The sequence below is a fragment of the Camelus dromedarius genome, chromosome 2, assembly GCF_036321535.1.
Source record: "Camelus dromedarius isolate mCamDro1 chromosome 2, mCamDro1.pat, whole genome shotgun sequence".
Lineage (NCBI taxonomy): Eukaryota > Metazoa > Chordata > Mammalia > Artiodactyla > Camelidae > Camelus > Camelus dromedarius.
In genome coordinates, this window is record NC_087437.1 from 60,592,264 (window position 1) to 60,610,477 (window position 18,214).

General features: G+C 35.4%; 1 protein-coding gene across 18 annotated transcripts in view; it reads left to right on the forward strand.

Annotated features, from left to right (window-relative positions):
• The window catches only part of DLG1 (discs large MAGUK scaffold protein 1), a 228,839-nt gene extending 219,565 nt beyond the window's left edge, over positions 1–9,274 (forward strand). For all 18 annotated transcript variants that reach the window (XM_064493982.1, XM_064493986.1, XM_064493998.1 and 15 more), the window contains 3 exons: positions 2,670–2,779; positions 6,339–6,430; positions 7,406–9,274. In XM_064493982.1, coding sequence (XP_064350052.1) covers positions 2,670–2,779; positions 6,339–6,430; positions 7,406–7,512 — 309 coding nt within the window. In that variant the 3' untranslated portion in view covers positions 7,513–9,274. The remainder of the gene's footprint in view (positions 1–2,669; positions 2,780–6,338; positions 6,431–7,405) is intronic.
• Positions 9,275–18,214: the final 8,940 nt, after the last annotated feature.

The window sequence follows — 18,214 nt, forward strand, 5'->3', positions numbered from 1 at the left end:
AAAGTGATAGATCAGAAACAAATGAGATCGGTCACCTACAGAGGGAGGAGTAGAAAGTACGGGAGATTGGGGATAAGGTAGAAGGGATGGAAGTGTGGCATTTCTCCAAATATACCTTTTTATATAATTTTTATTTTTAGAACTATATTAACATTTTGTATATTCAAAAAATAGAAAGGATGAGGGAAAAGCTAAATGATACACCAACAGTAAATTAATTAGTCTAGTCTAGTCTGAATGATATACAAACAGTAAATCTAATCTAACTGCATTTCAAATAGTTTTTTCCACATTAATTTTCAAATAACTGCATTGAAGAGGGGAAGGGAGAGGATTAGTCTTAATCTCAGTAATCCTTAAAGATAGACTAGACAGAAAACCTGTGAATAAATACTGAACTCTAATTAGGTTTTTCAGAGTGGCAGGAGCTAACAGGTCTGAAACTAATGTGTGTTTCAGAGTTGAGCAAATTAATACATTGACAATGGGAGTAGGTTTCTCACTGTCAAAAAAGAGATTTTAGAAATGTCAAAGGGGATAGGGTAGAATAAACTGTGATAATTGGATTGGAATTAGAGATATGAATATAAATCCATGCATCTTAATATAGATAGGATAGAAATAGGTGCATATGTTTTCTTGCTCTGTCCACAAAAAAGGTCTACAAATGATGACTCCTCAGTAAATAGTGAGAATATCTAGTGCCTGTATCTTGGCCTTTAAATACCATCCTTCATTAAAAAGATTCAGAACTCGCTGGAGTGATGGCTCATCCCATTGGGACAGTACAAGATGGACCTATAACATTTTGTTATGCCAGAAAACTAGGGAAGGGCTTAAAGAATGATAAAAATATGTCAAAAAGACACCAAAGCCAATCTATAAAGTCCCCCAGTGGCCAAGTCTAGGATAATTTGAATATTAAAATAAATGATGATAATAACTGATTATAACATGAAGAATAAGAATCCAAGAGTCCATAATGGTATAAATAAATATATGAATAAATAAATAAATGGTTAGAAGGGAAAGCTTTGCCTTACCTTATTAGAATGTCTACTAATAAAATTAGAAGGAATGATGAATTAGGAAATCTCTCTTGATGACCACCATGATTGTTTCAGGCAAGAATCATCAGTGTGTGCTAAAATTAATTAGTGAATTAATATCTGATAAGAAGAAGGATATTTATGTAGCTTCAACATATCCTTCCCCAAAATACTTACCAGTTACGAAGGGAAAATAGTAATCTTATGGTGGCGAAATCCAGCAGACAAAACCTTTAACAAGTGATCAAAATTAACATTGCTAGTAATGGGACAAATGGACATCATATGCTTCCTGATGTGATGTAAGAAGGATACAGCATCACTTCTGTGGTATTCTTGCCCAAAATGTATATCCTGCCATCTGATGGGAAACATCAGGCAAACCCAGATTGAGACATACTCATTTAAAAAAAAAAAAGTTCTGTACTCTTCAAAAATATCAAAATCATAAAGGACAAAGACTTAAAGAACTATGTCAGATTGACAGAGACTAAAGAGACATTACAACTAAATGCAATATGTAATCCTGGATTGGATTCTGGACCAAGAAATTTTTTTTTTCTTTTGCAGTAAAGGATACTAGGTAATCAACTGAAATTATACTGTAGCTGTGTAAGAGATGTCATTGTTTTTAGGAAATAAGGGATAAAGAAATATTACGTCTGCAAATGAGCATCAAACTATAGTGTACACCTGTGGAGAGGGGGATAAAATATAGAATGTTAATATTTCAATGTTAAGGTTTTTTAAATTTCTAAGCTATCAGGTAAAATAGTAATACCTGAGAAAAGTGGATGGTGGGTCTGTGTATGTATTATTTTCTTTACTTTTCTATATATTTGAAGTATTCATATAATATTAAAATTTTTATTTTAAATATTCCTACTAAGTTGAAATTACCATTCATTGAAGTAGACTCAAGTCTTTAGATTACAAAGTGCATTTAGGGGGAGTACCTGATTTTAAATGTTGTAATAAAATCTGATAAATTAGAAGTACTACCCTATTTAACATGGAAATACTCATATTTATTAAAAACCTAAATGGCCTTTGGCAGTGAATTTAAGCATGTCAGGGAAGTGTCTTAAATTCAGAACTGGAGTTTCCAAATGCTACAGTTTGTGGTAAAGTTTTTGCTGGTCCCCAATAAAATGAAAAAAAAAAGGATAGAATAGAGATAGTGGGATTTTATAAATTTAAATTTATTCAGTTTTAAAGATTCTCTTTTATTTTGGGCTTTTACTTTCTTGTTTGATCATACATATTCTTTTGTGAAATGATAGTTATGATAAAATGGTAGCTTAAGATATTTTTTATGCCCATTCTCAGCAAAATAAGATGGGAACCCCATATTGGTTCCATTTGGAGAGATTACTGGTCTATGAAAGCTAGGAATAAGGGAACTGTATTTTCATTCCTTTTTAAATGTAAAATTTGAGAATGGAAAATTAACTATCCATAGTCAGTATTCATTGTTTTCAAAACAGAAATGACCTGTTTGCTTAAAGTGAACAGGATCCAAAAATATAAATCAAATTTTGTACCTGTAAGAAATGTACCTTTGATACAGTTGAAAATACTTGGTTCACTTGTTTTTCTTTTCTGTTCCCTCTATTTTAGGGCAAACACTGTATCCTTGATGTGTCTGGAAATGCCATAAAGAGATTGCAGATTGCACAGCTTTACCCAATCTCCATTTTTATTAAACCCAAATCCATGGAAAATATCATGTAAGTGTAAATGCCTAAGGCACAGCCTCTAAGTACACATCCAGTCTGTCACTTATGAGATTGGGTAATTTAATTACCCTTCTAGCATCTCAGTTCCTTTATATGTAAAATGGAGATAGTAATAGTATACCCACCTCAGAGGGTATTGTAAGGATTAAATAAGTACCCTTAATATTAACTATCATAATCATCAGCATTAATATACTAAAGTATAAAGTAACATATTAGAAATTTGAGTTTAAATAGTCACATGTGTCTAGTACCTACTTAACTGGGCAATGCAGCTCTGAGTAACCATTAAGAGAATAAAATAATGTATAACTGCTTGCCTAATAGCAAAAAGTAGAATTTAAATACTAAAAGAAGAGAGGAATGAGCAAGTAGAAACATAGTACAGGTTTGTCAAAAAGGATATAGGTAGTAAGATAGTATAAATTAACCCAAATGTTTCATCAGTTAAATGCTAGACGAAATGGTCCAATTAAAAGACAAAAATTGTCAGAATAGAGGAATTAAAAAACAACTATTTGTAGCTTTCGTAGAAGAGGAAGAAACTTTACCTTCTACTCCTCTAGGTTCTCAGCTGGGCCTCTGTAACAAAAGACCAATTAGCAAGAGAAAAGCATGCATATTTATTTAAGTTTTACATAACATGGAACCCTTCATAAAAAATGAAGACCCAAAGAAATGGTTAAACCTGAGCATTTTTATACTAGGTTAGATGAAGAGTGGAAGTGATAGGAAAATATGATAGGACCAGAGGATATTACATAATAGTAAACTAGTGGAAACTTAGCAAAGCTTATTCATGCAGCTTCCCTCCATCTTCAGAGATACAAATGCTCCTTTTCTTCAGATATAAGGAAGTCACTTCTCATATGAAGATCTTATTGACCTGCTTCAGGGAAAGGCCAGAGTCTCCTTCCTGCACCTGCCATTTTTCAGATTCCTTCAGCTTAAAATATTCAATATGTCAAGGTGCCATATTTTGGATAGTGTGCTATAAAACCCATCAACTATCTGTTGCTTCATAAGACACATTTTAAATGTTACTCTGTGGAAAGGCTGAAAGAGAATAGAAAAAAAGTATATACTATGCAAATATTAAACAAATTAAGCTGGTTTATATTGCTTTCACAGTATACTTCAAGGTAAAAAAAGTATTACCAGATATAAAGAGGGACATTGATAAAAGTGAAAGGTTCTCTCTATCAGGAAGATATGTTTATACATTTCTTTGTACTTTTAAAAGCACAGTTTCAAAATACCTAAAGCACAAATTGACAACAACACGGGAAAAATAATACTAATTCTGCAATCATGGTGAACTTAACAATCACAAAATAATAGAATAAGAAAACAGACAAAAATTCAGTAAGGGTATAGAACAACACAAATTAGGAACTTTACCTAACTGACACATGTAGACCACTGCCCTCAACGTCTGTATAATTTATACCTTAATTTCAAATGCAGTTAGAACAATTACCAAAACTATATGCTAAGCCACAGATTTAAAGTTATTAAAAACAAATATTCTCTGACCATGATGAAATTAAAATAGTAGTAAATAATAAAAAGATCACTAGAAAATCCCAAATATTTGGAAATTCTTAATGGGTCAGAAGAAATCTCACCATGTTAACAAATGTTTTGAACTCAGTGGTAATAAAATTGTCAAGTAAATAAATTAGGAGGATGTAGTAGCATATAAAATAAACATATGGTAGAGAGGATTAACAAAACGAAAAATACTTTCTTTGAAAATACTATAAACTGTTAATAAGAAAGATCAAGAAAAGAAAGTTTAAAAGGCATATCTAATATTAGAAATGAAAATGGGACTATCACTACACATATAGTAGACATTAAAAATGTTAACACAAGCAACCCATAGAAAAATGAGTAAAGAACTTAGATACTGCACAAAAGAGGATCCAAACAGTCAATCAACACTTTAGATAGTTCTCATAGAAATGCAAGTGAAAACCACAGTGTCGTATACTAACACCCATATGCCAAAAGAGCTAAGATGAAAAAATAAATGTTGGCAAGGATATGGAGTAACTGAAACTCATAGTACTAATAAGAATATAAATTGGTACATCCACATTGGTAAACTGTTTACAGTATCTCCTAAAGCTGAACATGCATATAACTTAAATACTAAATAGAAATATTTACTTATGTTTACCAAAAACATGTACTGGATTAGACAGAAATACTGTACTAAATAATCAAAAACTTGAAGCTATCCAAATACCTATCAGTGCGTAGATAAATTATGACATGTTCACACAATGAAATACTCTACAGTAATGAGAATGAGCAATCTCCAACTACACACAAAAGTATAGAAGAATATCACAAACATAATTTGAGTTTTTTTTAAAAACCCAGACTTAAAAGTATATGTACTCCATGATCCCAAATTTCATCGTTGCTTATGGAAATCAGATAGGGGATACTCTCTGAAAGGTAGATTGGTAACTGAAGTGAACACACCCAGATTCTGAGGTGCTGGTGTAATATTCTAGATCTTGATCTAGGTACTAGATATACAGGTAAGCGTAAGTTTCAGAAAACTCATCAAGATGTACATTTATGATATTCCTCTTTTATGTTTGAAAGTTATACTTCAAAACAATCTGAAGAAATAGAATAGGAAAAAAAGAAATAGAAAATCTAGGCTCATGCCTACCAAAGAACTTGACTCTGTTATGAAAAGTCTTCTCATAAGTAAAACATTAAGCTAAGAGGACTTACTGAATTCTACCAAAAGCTAAGAAGTAATGCACACGGGCATTTTCCAGGATAGACCGTATGTTAGGCTGCAAAAGTTGATCTTCAAAAAGATCAACAAAAATAACAAACCTTTAGGTAAACAGAATTAGAATAAGGGGGAAAAAAGAAGACTCAGATTACTAAAATCTGAAATGAAAGTAGAGACATTATTACTGATTCTACAGAAATAAAGAAGATTATAAGAATACTGTGAACAATTGGGCAACAAAAAAATGAATAACCTAGATGGACAAATTCCTGGAAACACAAAACCTACCAAGACTAAATCACAAAGAAACAGAAAATCTAAATAGACCAATAACTATAGTAAGTTATATGTATTTTATACATATATATCATTCTGTACTAAGGAAATTGAATCAGTAATCAAAAACTTCCAACAAAGAAAAGCTCCTGATCTGATGGCTTCCCTGGTAAATTTTAACATTTAAAAGAAGAACTAATGTCAGTCCTTCCTAACTCTATGTGATATGACTAGCATTACTTTGATACAAAAGCCATACAAAGACACTACAGGAAAAGAAAACTGCAGACCAATATTCCTTATGATCATTAATGCAAAAATGTATGGACTCCTTCTGTCATTCCAAGTTTAAAACTACATATTCAGTGACTAAATATAGTTTTTAATGACATTAAGATTCTCAACAGAGCTCAACTTTTCGTGATTTTATACGTATCTTCTCTCCTTTATCATCTTTATTCAGAAGTATTATAATGTAGTAATCACCAATTTCTAAATTTATTTGCATAGGGAAATGAATAAACGTCTAACAGAAGAACAAGCCAGAAAGACGTTTGAGAGAGCCATGAAACTGGAACAAGAATTTACTGAACATTTCACAGGTTGGCATCAGTGTAGTAATGCCCTTTATGATAGAATCTTGCTTTGGAGCCATATGAACTGACCCATTACAAAAGATTTTGAACTATGCCCACATTTACCAGTAGTAATAATAAGTGTTACCATTTTCAGAATAATTCACCTAATCTAGGCTGTGGTGATGAGGAATATTGAAATTTAATGTTTCTTAGGTTGATGATAAAGACAGGAGTGTACAGGAATAATTCATACTTGACTAGAAGAAAGCATTCAGACCTGATTTCTTCTATGAAACTAACTTTTCTCTTATACTACATAAGTTTTGATCCATTTTAAGATGTTACTCATTTAAAAAGAAAAAGGGGGTAGAAATTCCCAAATAATCTTCCCTTACTTATTCTTTAAATTATTCTTTTGGACAAGTTTTTGTTATTATTTATTTGTTTGAAATAATGATTAGTTTATATTTGTATCATTCATATTAAGTATTATTAAGTGTCATGGTGTTGTAACCTGTGTGGTTTTTTTTTTTAATAATTTCAGACTTACAGAAAAATCACAGGAATAGAACCAGCAATTCTCATATACTCTTTACCCATATTCCCCAGATGTTAACATTTTACCACATTTACAATTTTTCTCTGAAATATTTAAGTGAAAGTTGCAGTTAACTCTTTTTACATCTAAATACTTCAGTGTGTATTTCCCAGATACACAAAACAAAGTAAAAAATCACCAAATCTTGCCTTCTGATAAATTTTTAAAGTAAAATTTTTCTATTTGTAAAATATTTTTCTATTTTACAAAAAGAAAATTTTTTCTATTTTATAAATAGAAAAATTAATGAACGTTTTTACTAATCAAACAGTACATGAAATGATATCTCTTCCTGATTGAGTATATATTTCTAAGAAATAGCTTCTACTCTTTCACCAGTAATTGTAATGGTGAAGATAGACAATTAATGGAGGTTTCTGATTTTGTTTCTGTCATTGCAGCTATTGTACAGGGAGATACGCTGGAAGACATTTACAACCAAGTGAAGCAGATTATAGAAGAACAGTCTGGTCCTTACATTTGGGTTCCAGCAAAAGAAAAGTTATGAGGACTTGATGTTTCTCTGTTTCTCTTTTCCACAATCTCACTTTCTTTTACACTTCTTTGCCCTTTTCTTCTGGAGTCTGTCTTCAGTACTTCTGTGTTGAATCATATTCCACTCATCATGGTCTGCAGTTGCACTTATTTTTAACATCTTACTGTCTCCTTCAAATTGTAGCATCTGTATTATTTTGTGTCACCATTCGTTTGTGGCCATTTTTCACAACTGAAGACAGAATGGCCTGACCAGCTATTAATAGCTTTTGGGGAGATGGGGAAATTGTGGTAAAATTCCTTAATGTTTAAGGGAAAGTAACTTTAAGAGATTTTCGGAACAGCTTTATATACATTCTTTTCAAATTTCAATATAAATGAAAGAAAAGTGGTTTTAATCAGTGATTTAGTAAACTTTGAGCAACGATGCACGCTTAGCTTTAATAGCATGGTTTGGCCAATATATTAGCTCTCAAGTCCTTTTCTCAATTGACTTCTGTTATCAAAGCAAATATTTCATTAGAAACAAATAAGGCAAGCATATGTTTTTTAATTTCACAATTAATATCTGGTTTAACTTCCGTAATTTCACAAGGGATATTCATTTTTCATAAGAGTTCTTCTTAAAGTCTTTTATTGTTTGAGGGTTTTTTTTCCCCCCAATAGATTTGCTAGGAATAACAATGTTTAAATGTTTTTAATTTTCTTGTGCAACACTATTTATAGTGTCTTACCTAAGTTCATATATAATGATCATCACATTTTCTGAATTGAGGCCATGTTTAGGTGCTAGGGGAGCTCACCTTTTACACATAAGGTTGAGAAAATTTCATAGATACAAATACAGAACAGTCATTACAGTGGTGATGTAGTAATCATTATGACAAAGGGAAAGGAGTCCAATTCATAGTCTAAAACTTTAAATGTATTCTTAGGGGTCAGATTTTAATGAATATTTTACCCACAATAACTATTTTGTTATAATAAATATATATATATATATATAAATATATATAAACTTTCTTTAAACTCTGTAACTATGGGAATTATTTTCTTTACATAGTTGCACACACAAACATATATTTAAGATATATTTTTTTTCTTTTGCCACCTACTCTTAACTTTTCGTTTGTTTTTTAAATTAAATATTAATTGATTAGACTTTATCTTCCTTAATCATGTGAAATGAAAATAGGGGTATGGTGGTTGCGGAAAGAAACCTTTAGGGAAATTAGGTTATAAGTAAAAATACAGGCATGTTCTCCTCTTTTCTACAAAAGTTTTCAATTGGTTCCTGGTTGGTTTTTTGTGGGGTTTTTTGTTTTTTGTTTTTTGGAGGGGGGTTGTTGTTACCGTTGTTCTTGTCATTGGTTTGGATTTGGTCTCCGCTTCTCTTTCCAGTTTTTCTTTCATTAATAGGCAAATAGGCAAAAGCCTCATGTGTATGAGTGTTTTCCCCTCAGACTGCACACCTTTCATCTCTCATAGCTGCTCTGCAGTAGAGTTGCACAGATCCTCATGGTGAGCAACTAAGAAATTTTAGTGAAAAGTAGATAATTTCAGAATTCAATTTCTCTGGTCTTTTTATATATTAATAATATTGTTTGGCTTCCCATTGCTTTTTTGGAGTTGTTTATTAAATATATGTTTTTGACAGCCTCTTCATTACAGTTTCTTAAACAAATGAGTACTGCTTTGTAAAGAATTATCAATATTATCCATTCCATTTATGAGAAAGAGGAGAACAGCTAATAAACTTTATTGTAAAATCTGTATGTTAAATGTGTCTTATATTCTGAAAAAAAAAAACTATTTTAACAAGCTAGCATTTTCTTGGAAGTTTGGTGCATCACATAATCTGTAAACTGAATTCAATAGTCATTAAGCAACCTAATCAAATTTCTTCTGTAGGTTTTAGAATTGAGTATGTTAACACATTGACATATATACCATAGCTGTTATATGCCAAATATAAGTTGTTACCAAACATAAACATATTAGAAGAAAATTACTGTAAAATGATCTCAAGAGCCCCAGAAATCACCTTATAGCAAAGTGGCATAAGTCATTTTGAAATATTTATTGATCAAATGTTTTAAAATATCAAGAGGTTATAAAATGATACCATTTATGTGTTAAAATGTATATTACATTGCTTTCTGAATGTCCTTGTTAAGTAATTTTTTGTAAGAAAATACTAACATTTGTGCACCTTTCTAGATTGTATAGAATTATTAATAAAAGTACTAATTGCTTAGTACTGCTATGCAACAGCCACTTTAGTATATTATCACTTATTTTTTCAAAAGAAATAAGAGTGACTAGCCCCACTGTAAGGCTTAAACACAATCACTTGGCCAAGATTACTTAGCTAGTAAATGGCAGTACTGGGTATTGGTATCAAAATCTCTCTGCCCCAAGTTCTTTCTAATATACTATGCTGCCTCATTTTTCAGCCCCAACTATGTAAGGTGCTGTGACTTACTGTCATGTTAGTGCCCCTTTACATATAAGGATAGACTTAGATGAAGGTCCTTGCCCAGAGTCACGCAATAAGTAAGGACAGACCCACAGAACAAGTCACTCCCATCACAGCTTGAAGTACTATTTCTAGGAAACAAGTTAGCCTAACACTGTCACAGTGACATACAAGGAAAGAACCTCTTTAGAACCAAAAATGGGACACTATTCATTAGGGGGGAAAAGTCCACTATTCTGAGTCACAGGGAATAATACTATTTTGAATGTTTTATGAAATACTGTATATTTTTAACATGCTTCTTAATACTCTTAAGTTGGCAAAAATGTAAATACACATCTCTGGTTGCTTTCCTACTCCATATCTGCATGGAGCTCTTCAAAAAATGATGGACGTGAATTTGACAGGTTCATTCCAGCAGCGTACACTCTGGTCAACAAATACCTGCTGAAACACTACCTAGTATTTAAATGCCGAAGGTGGCAATTTGAGGACTTTAATAATGAAGATAATTTGTTTTCTAAAGTGTTAGGCAGTTACCTTCTAAGATTCTGCCTTGAATACTCGATTCACAGGTGGTAGAACGAGCCCAGGGATCCCTGTGTCCTTGTAGAAGTTGCTCTGTGAATCAGGAGCAGGGCCGGGAGTAGAGCTTTTAACACTTGGCTCCTGGAACAGTGTTTTTTCTACTATTCCAGTTCCTTCTCCTCCCATGTTGCAAGCTGAATTTAGTGGGCAGTTCAGTTCCTCAAGATTTGAATTACTGATTAAAAGAAAGTAAATTTTAGTGAACTTCAGAGATTTTATTGAAGTGGTCCAATTTGAAAGACATCAGGGAAGAACACAAATGTTAGGCCAATGTTGAAGATTCCATTTATCTTGAATTGCACAGCGTAGTTCTCATTGGCTTTGGCTGCAGAGTACTATAATGTGAAGAATGTGGGCTATGGAATCAGAGCTTGATTTGAATGCCAACTTTGCCACTTACTGGTTATATAACATTAGTTGGGCAAGTCATGTCATCCCTCTTTCTGTTTACTTACCTGTAAAATGGAGATATTTTGAGAATCAGTAAGAATACAAATAAAGGGGAGCACTCCAAAAGTTAATTCCTTTTTCCTTTGGAATCAGAAGCCTGGAATTGTTCTAACTCCCCTTGTACAAATTAACCTGAGCCTTCATTTTGCCATATTTTAAATGAGACTTGACTGACTACCTTGCAGGATTGTTAGTAAGGATGAAATAAAGCAGTGTGTACACAACACCGACCACAGCGTCTGATACTTGACTCTCAGTATCTGTTCTTCCCCTTGCTCTGGAGTGTATTTATGGTCTTTTCTCAGAAGACTGAAAAAGAATATGGTCCACCATTCTTCATCACCTATAGAGAAATTTTGACAGAGTTTTAGTTAAGAAATTACATTTCTGTCCTTAGAATCATGTTTACTCATCTCTTCTAAGGATTCCTACTCTTTGTCAGAGATGCTGTGACTGTGACCTACTGTAACTCAGCCTTAAACATGGAACTAGGAGACATCAAGCTTTCATAAAGCCATTCTTAAGTCTGTGCACAGTGTTAGGCCCTACAGTCCCTAGCAATTCTCCAGAACATTAATTATTGAGAGTCTACAAGCAGGCCTGGAAAAAATTACTTAAATTGCCCAGATAAGATACATTTTCTTTCATTCAACTTAACTAAAAATAAAATAGTCACTACTTATTCACTGACTAGTTTCTCATTGATTTTCCACTAGTACCACCTCTTTCTCCATTGCACCCCCAAATGTGGTTACCTGAGAGCTGGCAAAACGAATCCTAGTCTGCTAAACAGCATTGTGAGCATAATTGGTTGTCAGGTGAACTGGTATTGTTTGAGACTTTTAGGAACAGGTTCTAAACCTTACAAGGGAAGATTTCACACTAGGATTTTTCTAGCAGTTTCTATTACGATGATAGTAGTAAACAGATGTGGGAAGAATTAGGGGGAGGAGACCAGAGGATAGAGAAGACTGGAATTCTCTCACCATCTCTTCAGTTTACTTTTTATTGAAGTATATATATATATAAGGCATTAATATCATAAGTGTACATATACCTCAGTGAATTTTTACAGCCAACATTGCCCATGTAATAACCAGCATGAAGCTCAAAAAAACAAAGCATGACCAGCACCCCAGGCAACCCCCCTCAGCTCACTCCCAGTCACTACTTCCTACTGCAAGGGAAGCTACTATCCTAGCTTTCTTACTATATACACTTTTTATTTTTTTTTTATTTACAGTAAAATTACGGTGTACAATTCTGTAAGTTTTGACACATGCATAGAGTCATGTAACCACCCCCACAATCAAGAATACAGAACAGTTTCATTATCCCCAAGACGTCTCTCATTCTTACCCCTATGTAGTCAATAACTCCTCCAAACCCCAACTTCTGACAATCACTGATCTTTTCTCTGCCTAAACTAGTTTTGCCTTTCCCAGAATGTCATATAAATGGAATGATATCATATGTAGCATTTTGGGTGTGCTTTCTTTCATTTAGCCAGATGCATCCAAGATTCATCTGTTACTGCACATACCAGTAGTTAATTTTCATTACTGAGTAGGATTCCATTTTATGAATATACTGCAATACACTTATCCATTCACTGACTGAAGGACTTTCAGATTGTTTCCAGTTTTTCCTACTATGTCCTTGTACTTCATTACAACCACAGGCCTGCAGGAACAAGGATCAAAGCCAGAAATGGGTCTCTGATCCGACAGCCATGACAGGCCTTCCCCCACCTCCCCTTCATCTCCACCGTGAGCACCGCCATGGTAGTTGCACAGGAGCCTATCATCCTAAAACAAACTTTAAATGCAGAATAATAGATCCTAGGAGGCTGTTTACAAAACAGACTTACGCCTAATGTAGGAGACTGCTAGAATAAGCAGTTCAGAATTTGTAGAATTTCAAATTCCCAGGAATAACACTCAGATGATTCAGTAGCTGGATGTGCCAGATTCTCATTGCGAGTGTCCTAAGGGAAGTATAGTCTGTTTAGGATAGTAGTAAATGAGGAGAAAGTAATCTGAGCAAAAGATGAAAACAGCTATTTGTCAAATGTGAAATCATCTGATAGCCTTGTAATTTAGAAAACAGACCATGGAGACAGCCCTAATCTTTTAAGAAAATCTAGTTCATTGAACATCAAAGGACTGTGGTTTGTTTTTTAAAATTATTAACTACCAATTTTCTTTAGGTGATAACCTCTCTGCATCTTATTAAATATGGCTAATATTATGTAATTAGAAGAAATCTAATTCTAGTGTAGTGTACTTAGATTCCAATCTTTGAACCAGAGCTGGCCCCCTGATTAATTGGTTTGACTCTCAACCTTTTTGCATGCACATAGCACACTCAGCCTTGCAGATCTTTTCCATTCTTATCACGATATGACTTGATTTCTCACAAGTGTGTTTAAAAAAAAATCCTTTAAACTGGTCATTCTCTTAAACTGGTTCTAGGTTAAACCTTAGGAACTACCTGGTGTTTACCCAAGGTAGGAATAAAGTAGTCCAACATATCATCCCTACTTCTGCTAATCAGCTGTTGATGACAAATTTCATTTGGACAGTTTTTCACTACAGTAGAATAATTTTTTTTAATTATATAGAAGTTAGTGCAAAAAGCAACTAGCATGTGAAACAAGATATAGTGAATTTTCTGGTGGAAGGAAAGATTAGAACCAGTGATGTAATCTTTCTTGAGGATGTCTAAAATTGGGTTCATTTACCTCACAGATGGAAGAACTAAAAACAAGAGGAAAGTCCCATATGTTCCACACTATAAATCTCTACAAAAAGATCTTCTAAATCTTGTGAGAGTCATTTGATCAAAAATATCTACTTTCCTAGTGGTGTTTAAGACTAGGAAAGCTATCTCTTAATGATAGATCCATTTCTTTCTCTGAAAGTTTAGTGCTTTGTTCAGATCTGGTTTACCTGACATTCCTCACTACTTCCTCATTAGGAAAAAGCTTTATTAACCTAACTTTTTCTACCTATGGCTAATAATAGTTGTACTTAATAGAATATTCTCTCCATCACTTAAGTTTTTAACCTTAGTGCTACTTGACATTTCTCTTCCTCAAATATCTAGTCACTAGATACTGTTGATTATTCCTTAACATCATATCTTTATTGCTATTATTTCTGTTGTCGTCACTCTAATCCAGGTCCTTAACCCACCCTCACCCCTAGGCCTGGATTATTGCAGTGGCCCCTTAAACCATCTCCCAACCTCTGATTGCTTCCTTGTTATCCAGTCATCCATCAGATGACTTTTCCTCAAATGCAGCCTGAATTGTGTGACTCCTCTCCTCAGTGACCTTCATGAGTTCTAAATCCAAACTAATCAACTTACCTGTATAGTATAGTTCCTGGAATATGTGGTTAACAAATCACCTACCATCACCTACGTCCCCAGCCATCCTTCTTACTCACACACCCTCTGTAGGGCTTGTCTTGTGGCTGGTGGTCATGCAAATTCCTACTGTACTAACTGCTGTCCCCCTTACCCAAGTCCTCTTATCAAGGCTCTACATTTCTTCAAGGACCACCCTTATTCCCTCCTGCAGAAGCCTTCCCAGTTATAGCTCTTGATGCCTGAATTCCTGCAGTGCTTACTGGGTATCCACTTAATACTGAGCATGTGCTGCCTTTACAGATTAGGTGGCCTTCTCCTTGTATTCCTCTGCCCCAGTGAAGTGCCCATGGCAGGTGATGACAGCACACAGCTCTTCTACCTGCAGGTCTCCATACAGCATGGTCATCTTCAATGCTGTGGTTTTTAATGGGATGAAAACAGTCTTGTATAAGTTTGAAGGGCAATGACTTTATTTACAAGCTAGTAGAGTTGGGGGCATGGAGAAGGGGCTGGGAGTACATAAAAAGTTCTGACTATAAATCTCTAAATTAGCTAAAATTTTTAATTACAGTCCTTTCTTTCTGGTTCCTAGTATAATAATCTTCCTTCCTGAGCATGCTTTGTGACTTTTTTCTTTTTATATCAATTTTATCTTCCTTGTACATATGTTTTCATTTTAAGTCATCTGAAACCCTCCTCGGAAGTAGCTGGGATATGAATAATTTCTCTGAAAGTCTTAGTGATAGAGCCAAATATAGTATTCTTGATTGTACTTCTTTACTCTTTAGCCTCCTTTACACTAATTTCCACTCAGATTAAATCTTATATGAATGAAATAGATGGAGATTTATTAATGGCTTTAAAACCCTATCTTCGAGTTAATCTTGAAGACTTTTAATCTTATAAATTTTAAAGTCTGGATTGCAGGGAGAATTTTCAGGGGGGAAAAATCTTTTGTGGATTGGTTACCAATATACTGAGCTCCAGGAGGAGAGACTTACCCTTGAATGCAGGTCTGACTGAGTTGGAACGTTTCCCACCCCTCTTCTTACCCATCTTCAAGGAAGAATAATTTTCTCTTTTCCTTTCAAGATCACCCTCTGCTTGTCCTTCTGCTCTTATTCCTCACATCTTCTTCAATTACCTTCTTTTTGTTAGGTAGGCTACTTGTGCTCTAACTATACGATCAAATCTCTCCTATCCTATAAAAACTTTCCCTTAGCCGCAAATCTCCTCCTTTCTTAGTCAGATATCTTGAAAGAGACACACTGTCTACTTTTCACTTATAATAATATTCACTGAGTGCCCACTTACTCCAGACGATGCTAGACATTGGGAACGGTGGCAGACAAGACGTCACACCAGCCCTGTGGAGTTCAGCCTCCTGGTCAAGCCTCAGCCCTTGCCATGACACTGAAACGGCTCAGACAAAGCTGGGGGACTCCCAGTCCCCAAATTCTGTGGCTCTTCTCAGCATCCCCTCTCACCAATATGAGACACCTTAACGATGGTAACATCGTGAAACCTAATAGTTCACACTTAGAAATCATCCTCCTTGTCCAAGGCCCTGTGATGAGTACAGAGAATCTGCCTTTGAAAAGCTTACACATAGAATATTATGTAGCCCAAATACACATGGCTTCCCCTAAGTTCAGTTTCATTGGAAAAATACTTTTAAAGAGGCTTTTATTCACAAAACTTGTTCAGTATGTCTACCATTGATCTCAACAAACAAATTCAGATGTATTAAACAGCAAATACTCAGGAAGTGACTTCAGGAGTAAGAATGTAATGTCCTTTGATAACACTTTTACTGCTGCAAATATTCACCATTCCTGATTACCCTGTGCACACCAGCCCTTCCAAGTGTCCCCCAGAATAAAATTGGACTTTTCGTTAGTCATAGACATGACAGCCCATAGAAATAGAAAGATACAAATTATGGTTTGTTTGTTGAATAAAAATATGAATTTTCCTAAGATTTTAGGTAAAAGAATTGTTCATCTGTTTTGCTGGTTCATTAGCCCCCATCTGCCAATACAGGTTCTCTGCTCCCCGTCACCCTCTTCTTTCTGAGTCCCCAGAGGCTATATTTAGATAGCGTCTCCTACTCTCCGTCAATTGCATGACAAGCAAACTCCTGAATCCTTGGAGAACCAGGACTGTGTTTCTGGCAGAGAAAGGCTCTCTGTAGTTCGTATTATGGTATAGGGTCAGGGGGTCCCAAAGCAGTGTTGCTTCAGCCCAACACCTTACAGAATTATTAGTGAAGCCAGCTCTCATATTTCATACTCTCCCTCTAACTTCAGTATGAATCCAGAATGGGAATCAAATGGTCCTCAGTGCTTCTGCTCCTCTGTAAGGCTATTCCTGTGTTAAGTTACTGTCTCATTATTCCCTCATTGCATCCCACCGATTCCTCTGATACACCCAGGTATGTCTGCACCCCAGAAACAGGAAGATCAGGGCTCAAACTGAGACAGAGTTCCCCATTACACACAGGTATCAATACAAAGCTATGTCCATGCTAAGGCCAGGAAAATGGGTCTGATGTAGAAGCCCCTGGAGCCCAGCAACAGCAAGGTCCCTTATGAGTCACAGTTGAGGAATGACTCCTGAGAGACTAGGAAAGGACCCACTGTGAATGAGCTCACCCAAGCTGTTAGCTTGTAGCTGATTGATACCTTATCAGTGTCACCTGGAGTTTCACTAAAGGAATGACTTAATGAACACAAATTCCACCAATAACTTCTGGTTGCTCCTAGAGTGTGACAGAGTGAGCCTGTTCATCCTCACAGGGTGAGGCTTGCTAAGGAAACTTATTTATTCCATCCCTTAGTTCAAGCCATAGCCCCTCTGCCAGGGCCACCTGCTAGTCTATTTGTGTGAATTACAGAGGTGCCCCCTCCTCCATGGATCCAGTTGGGGATGAAAAAAATGCTTCCACCAGACAAGCCCCCCTGATATTCTCCAGAGCAGATAGCAACTGAGGGAAGAAGAATGGCATATCAGAGCCACCATGATCTGCCTTTTACAACGGAAACTGAAGTCCAGAGAGGAGAGCGAAACTTGCCTGAGGTCACACAGGGAGTCAATGATAACAAAAGAGTACAGCTCCTGAAGCCCATGGAACTTCCACTGATCATCTTGTCTGATAAGCAACAGGTTCATAGCCCAATCGGAGGAGCAGGGCTTCCTTCCCCAGGGAACAGAGCAGGCTCAAGGACTGACAAACTCAGACCCAGGGGTCCTCTGTCTCTCACTCAGTGTTCTCATTACACATTCTCTAGCCAAACAGGGAGGATCTCATTCCCAGGTACTCATGGGGAAGGAGGGTGATGACAAAAGATGAGGACATTGATGGAGCTGGATCACTGAGTAACAGTTTCTGCAGTCCATTCCCCCCAGCCACAGTATACACAGAGAACTGCAATTCTGGTCTTCTAGAGTGGTGCTTTCTCAAATCCTGCCATGCACCAGAATCAAAAATAGATTGTTGATTGTCTACCCCTAGAATTTTTGACTCAGTAGGTTGGACATGGGCCTAAGAATCTGCATATCTGACAAGTTCCAGGTGATACTGATGCTGCTCATTTGGGGACCACACTTTGAGACTCTCTGGCCTAGACAAATAGAAAACCCTTTCATCCCTCACCTTCTTCACTCTTTTCCTCCTCTCATCCCCCTCTTTGTCATTTTCTGCTTCCTCTTCCTCCCCATCTTTGGTCTCCTTCCCATCTTCCAAAGTATGATGGAATGAGCCAAGCTCTGCCAGACACCTGGGTTTTAGGTCTAGCACTGTTACTGACTAAATGTGTGACCC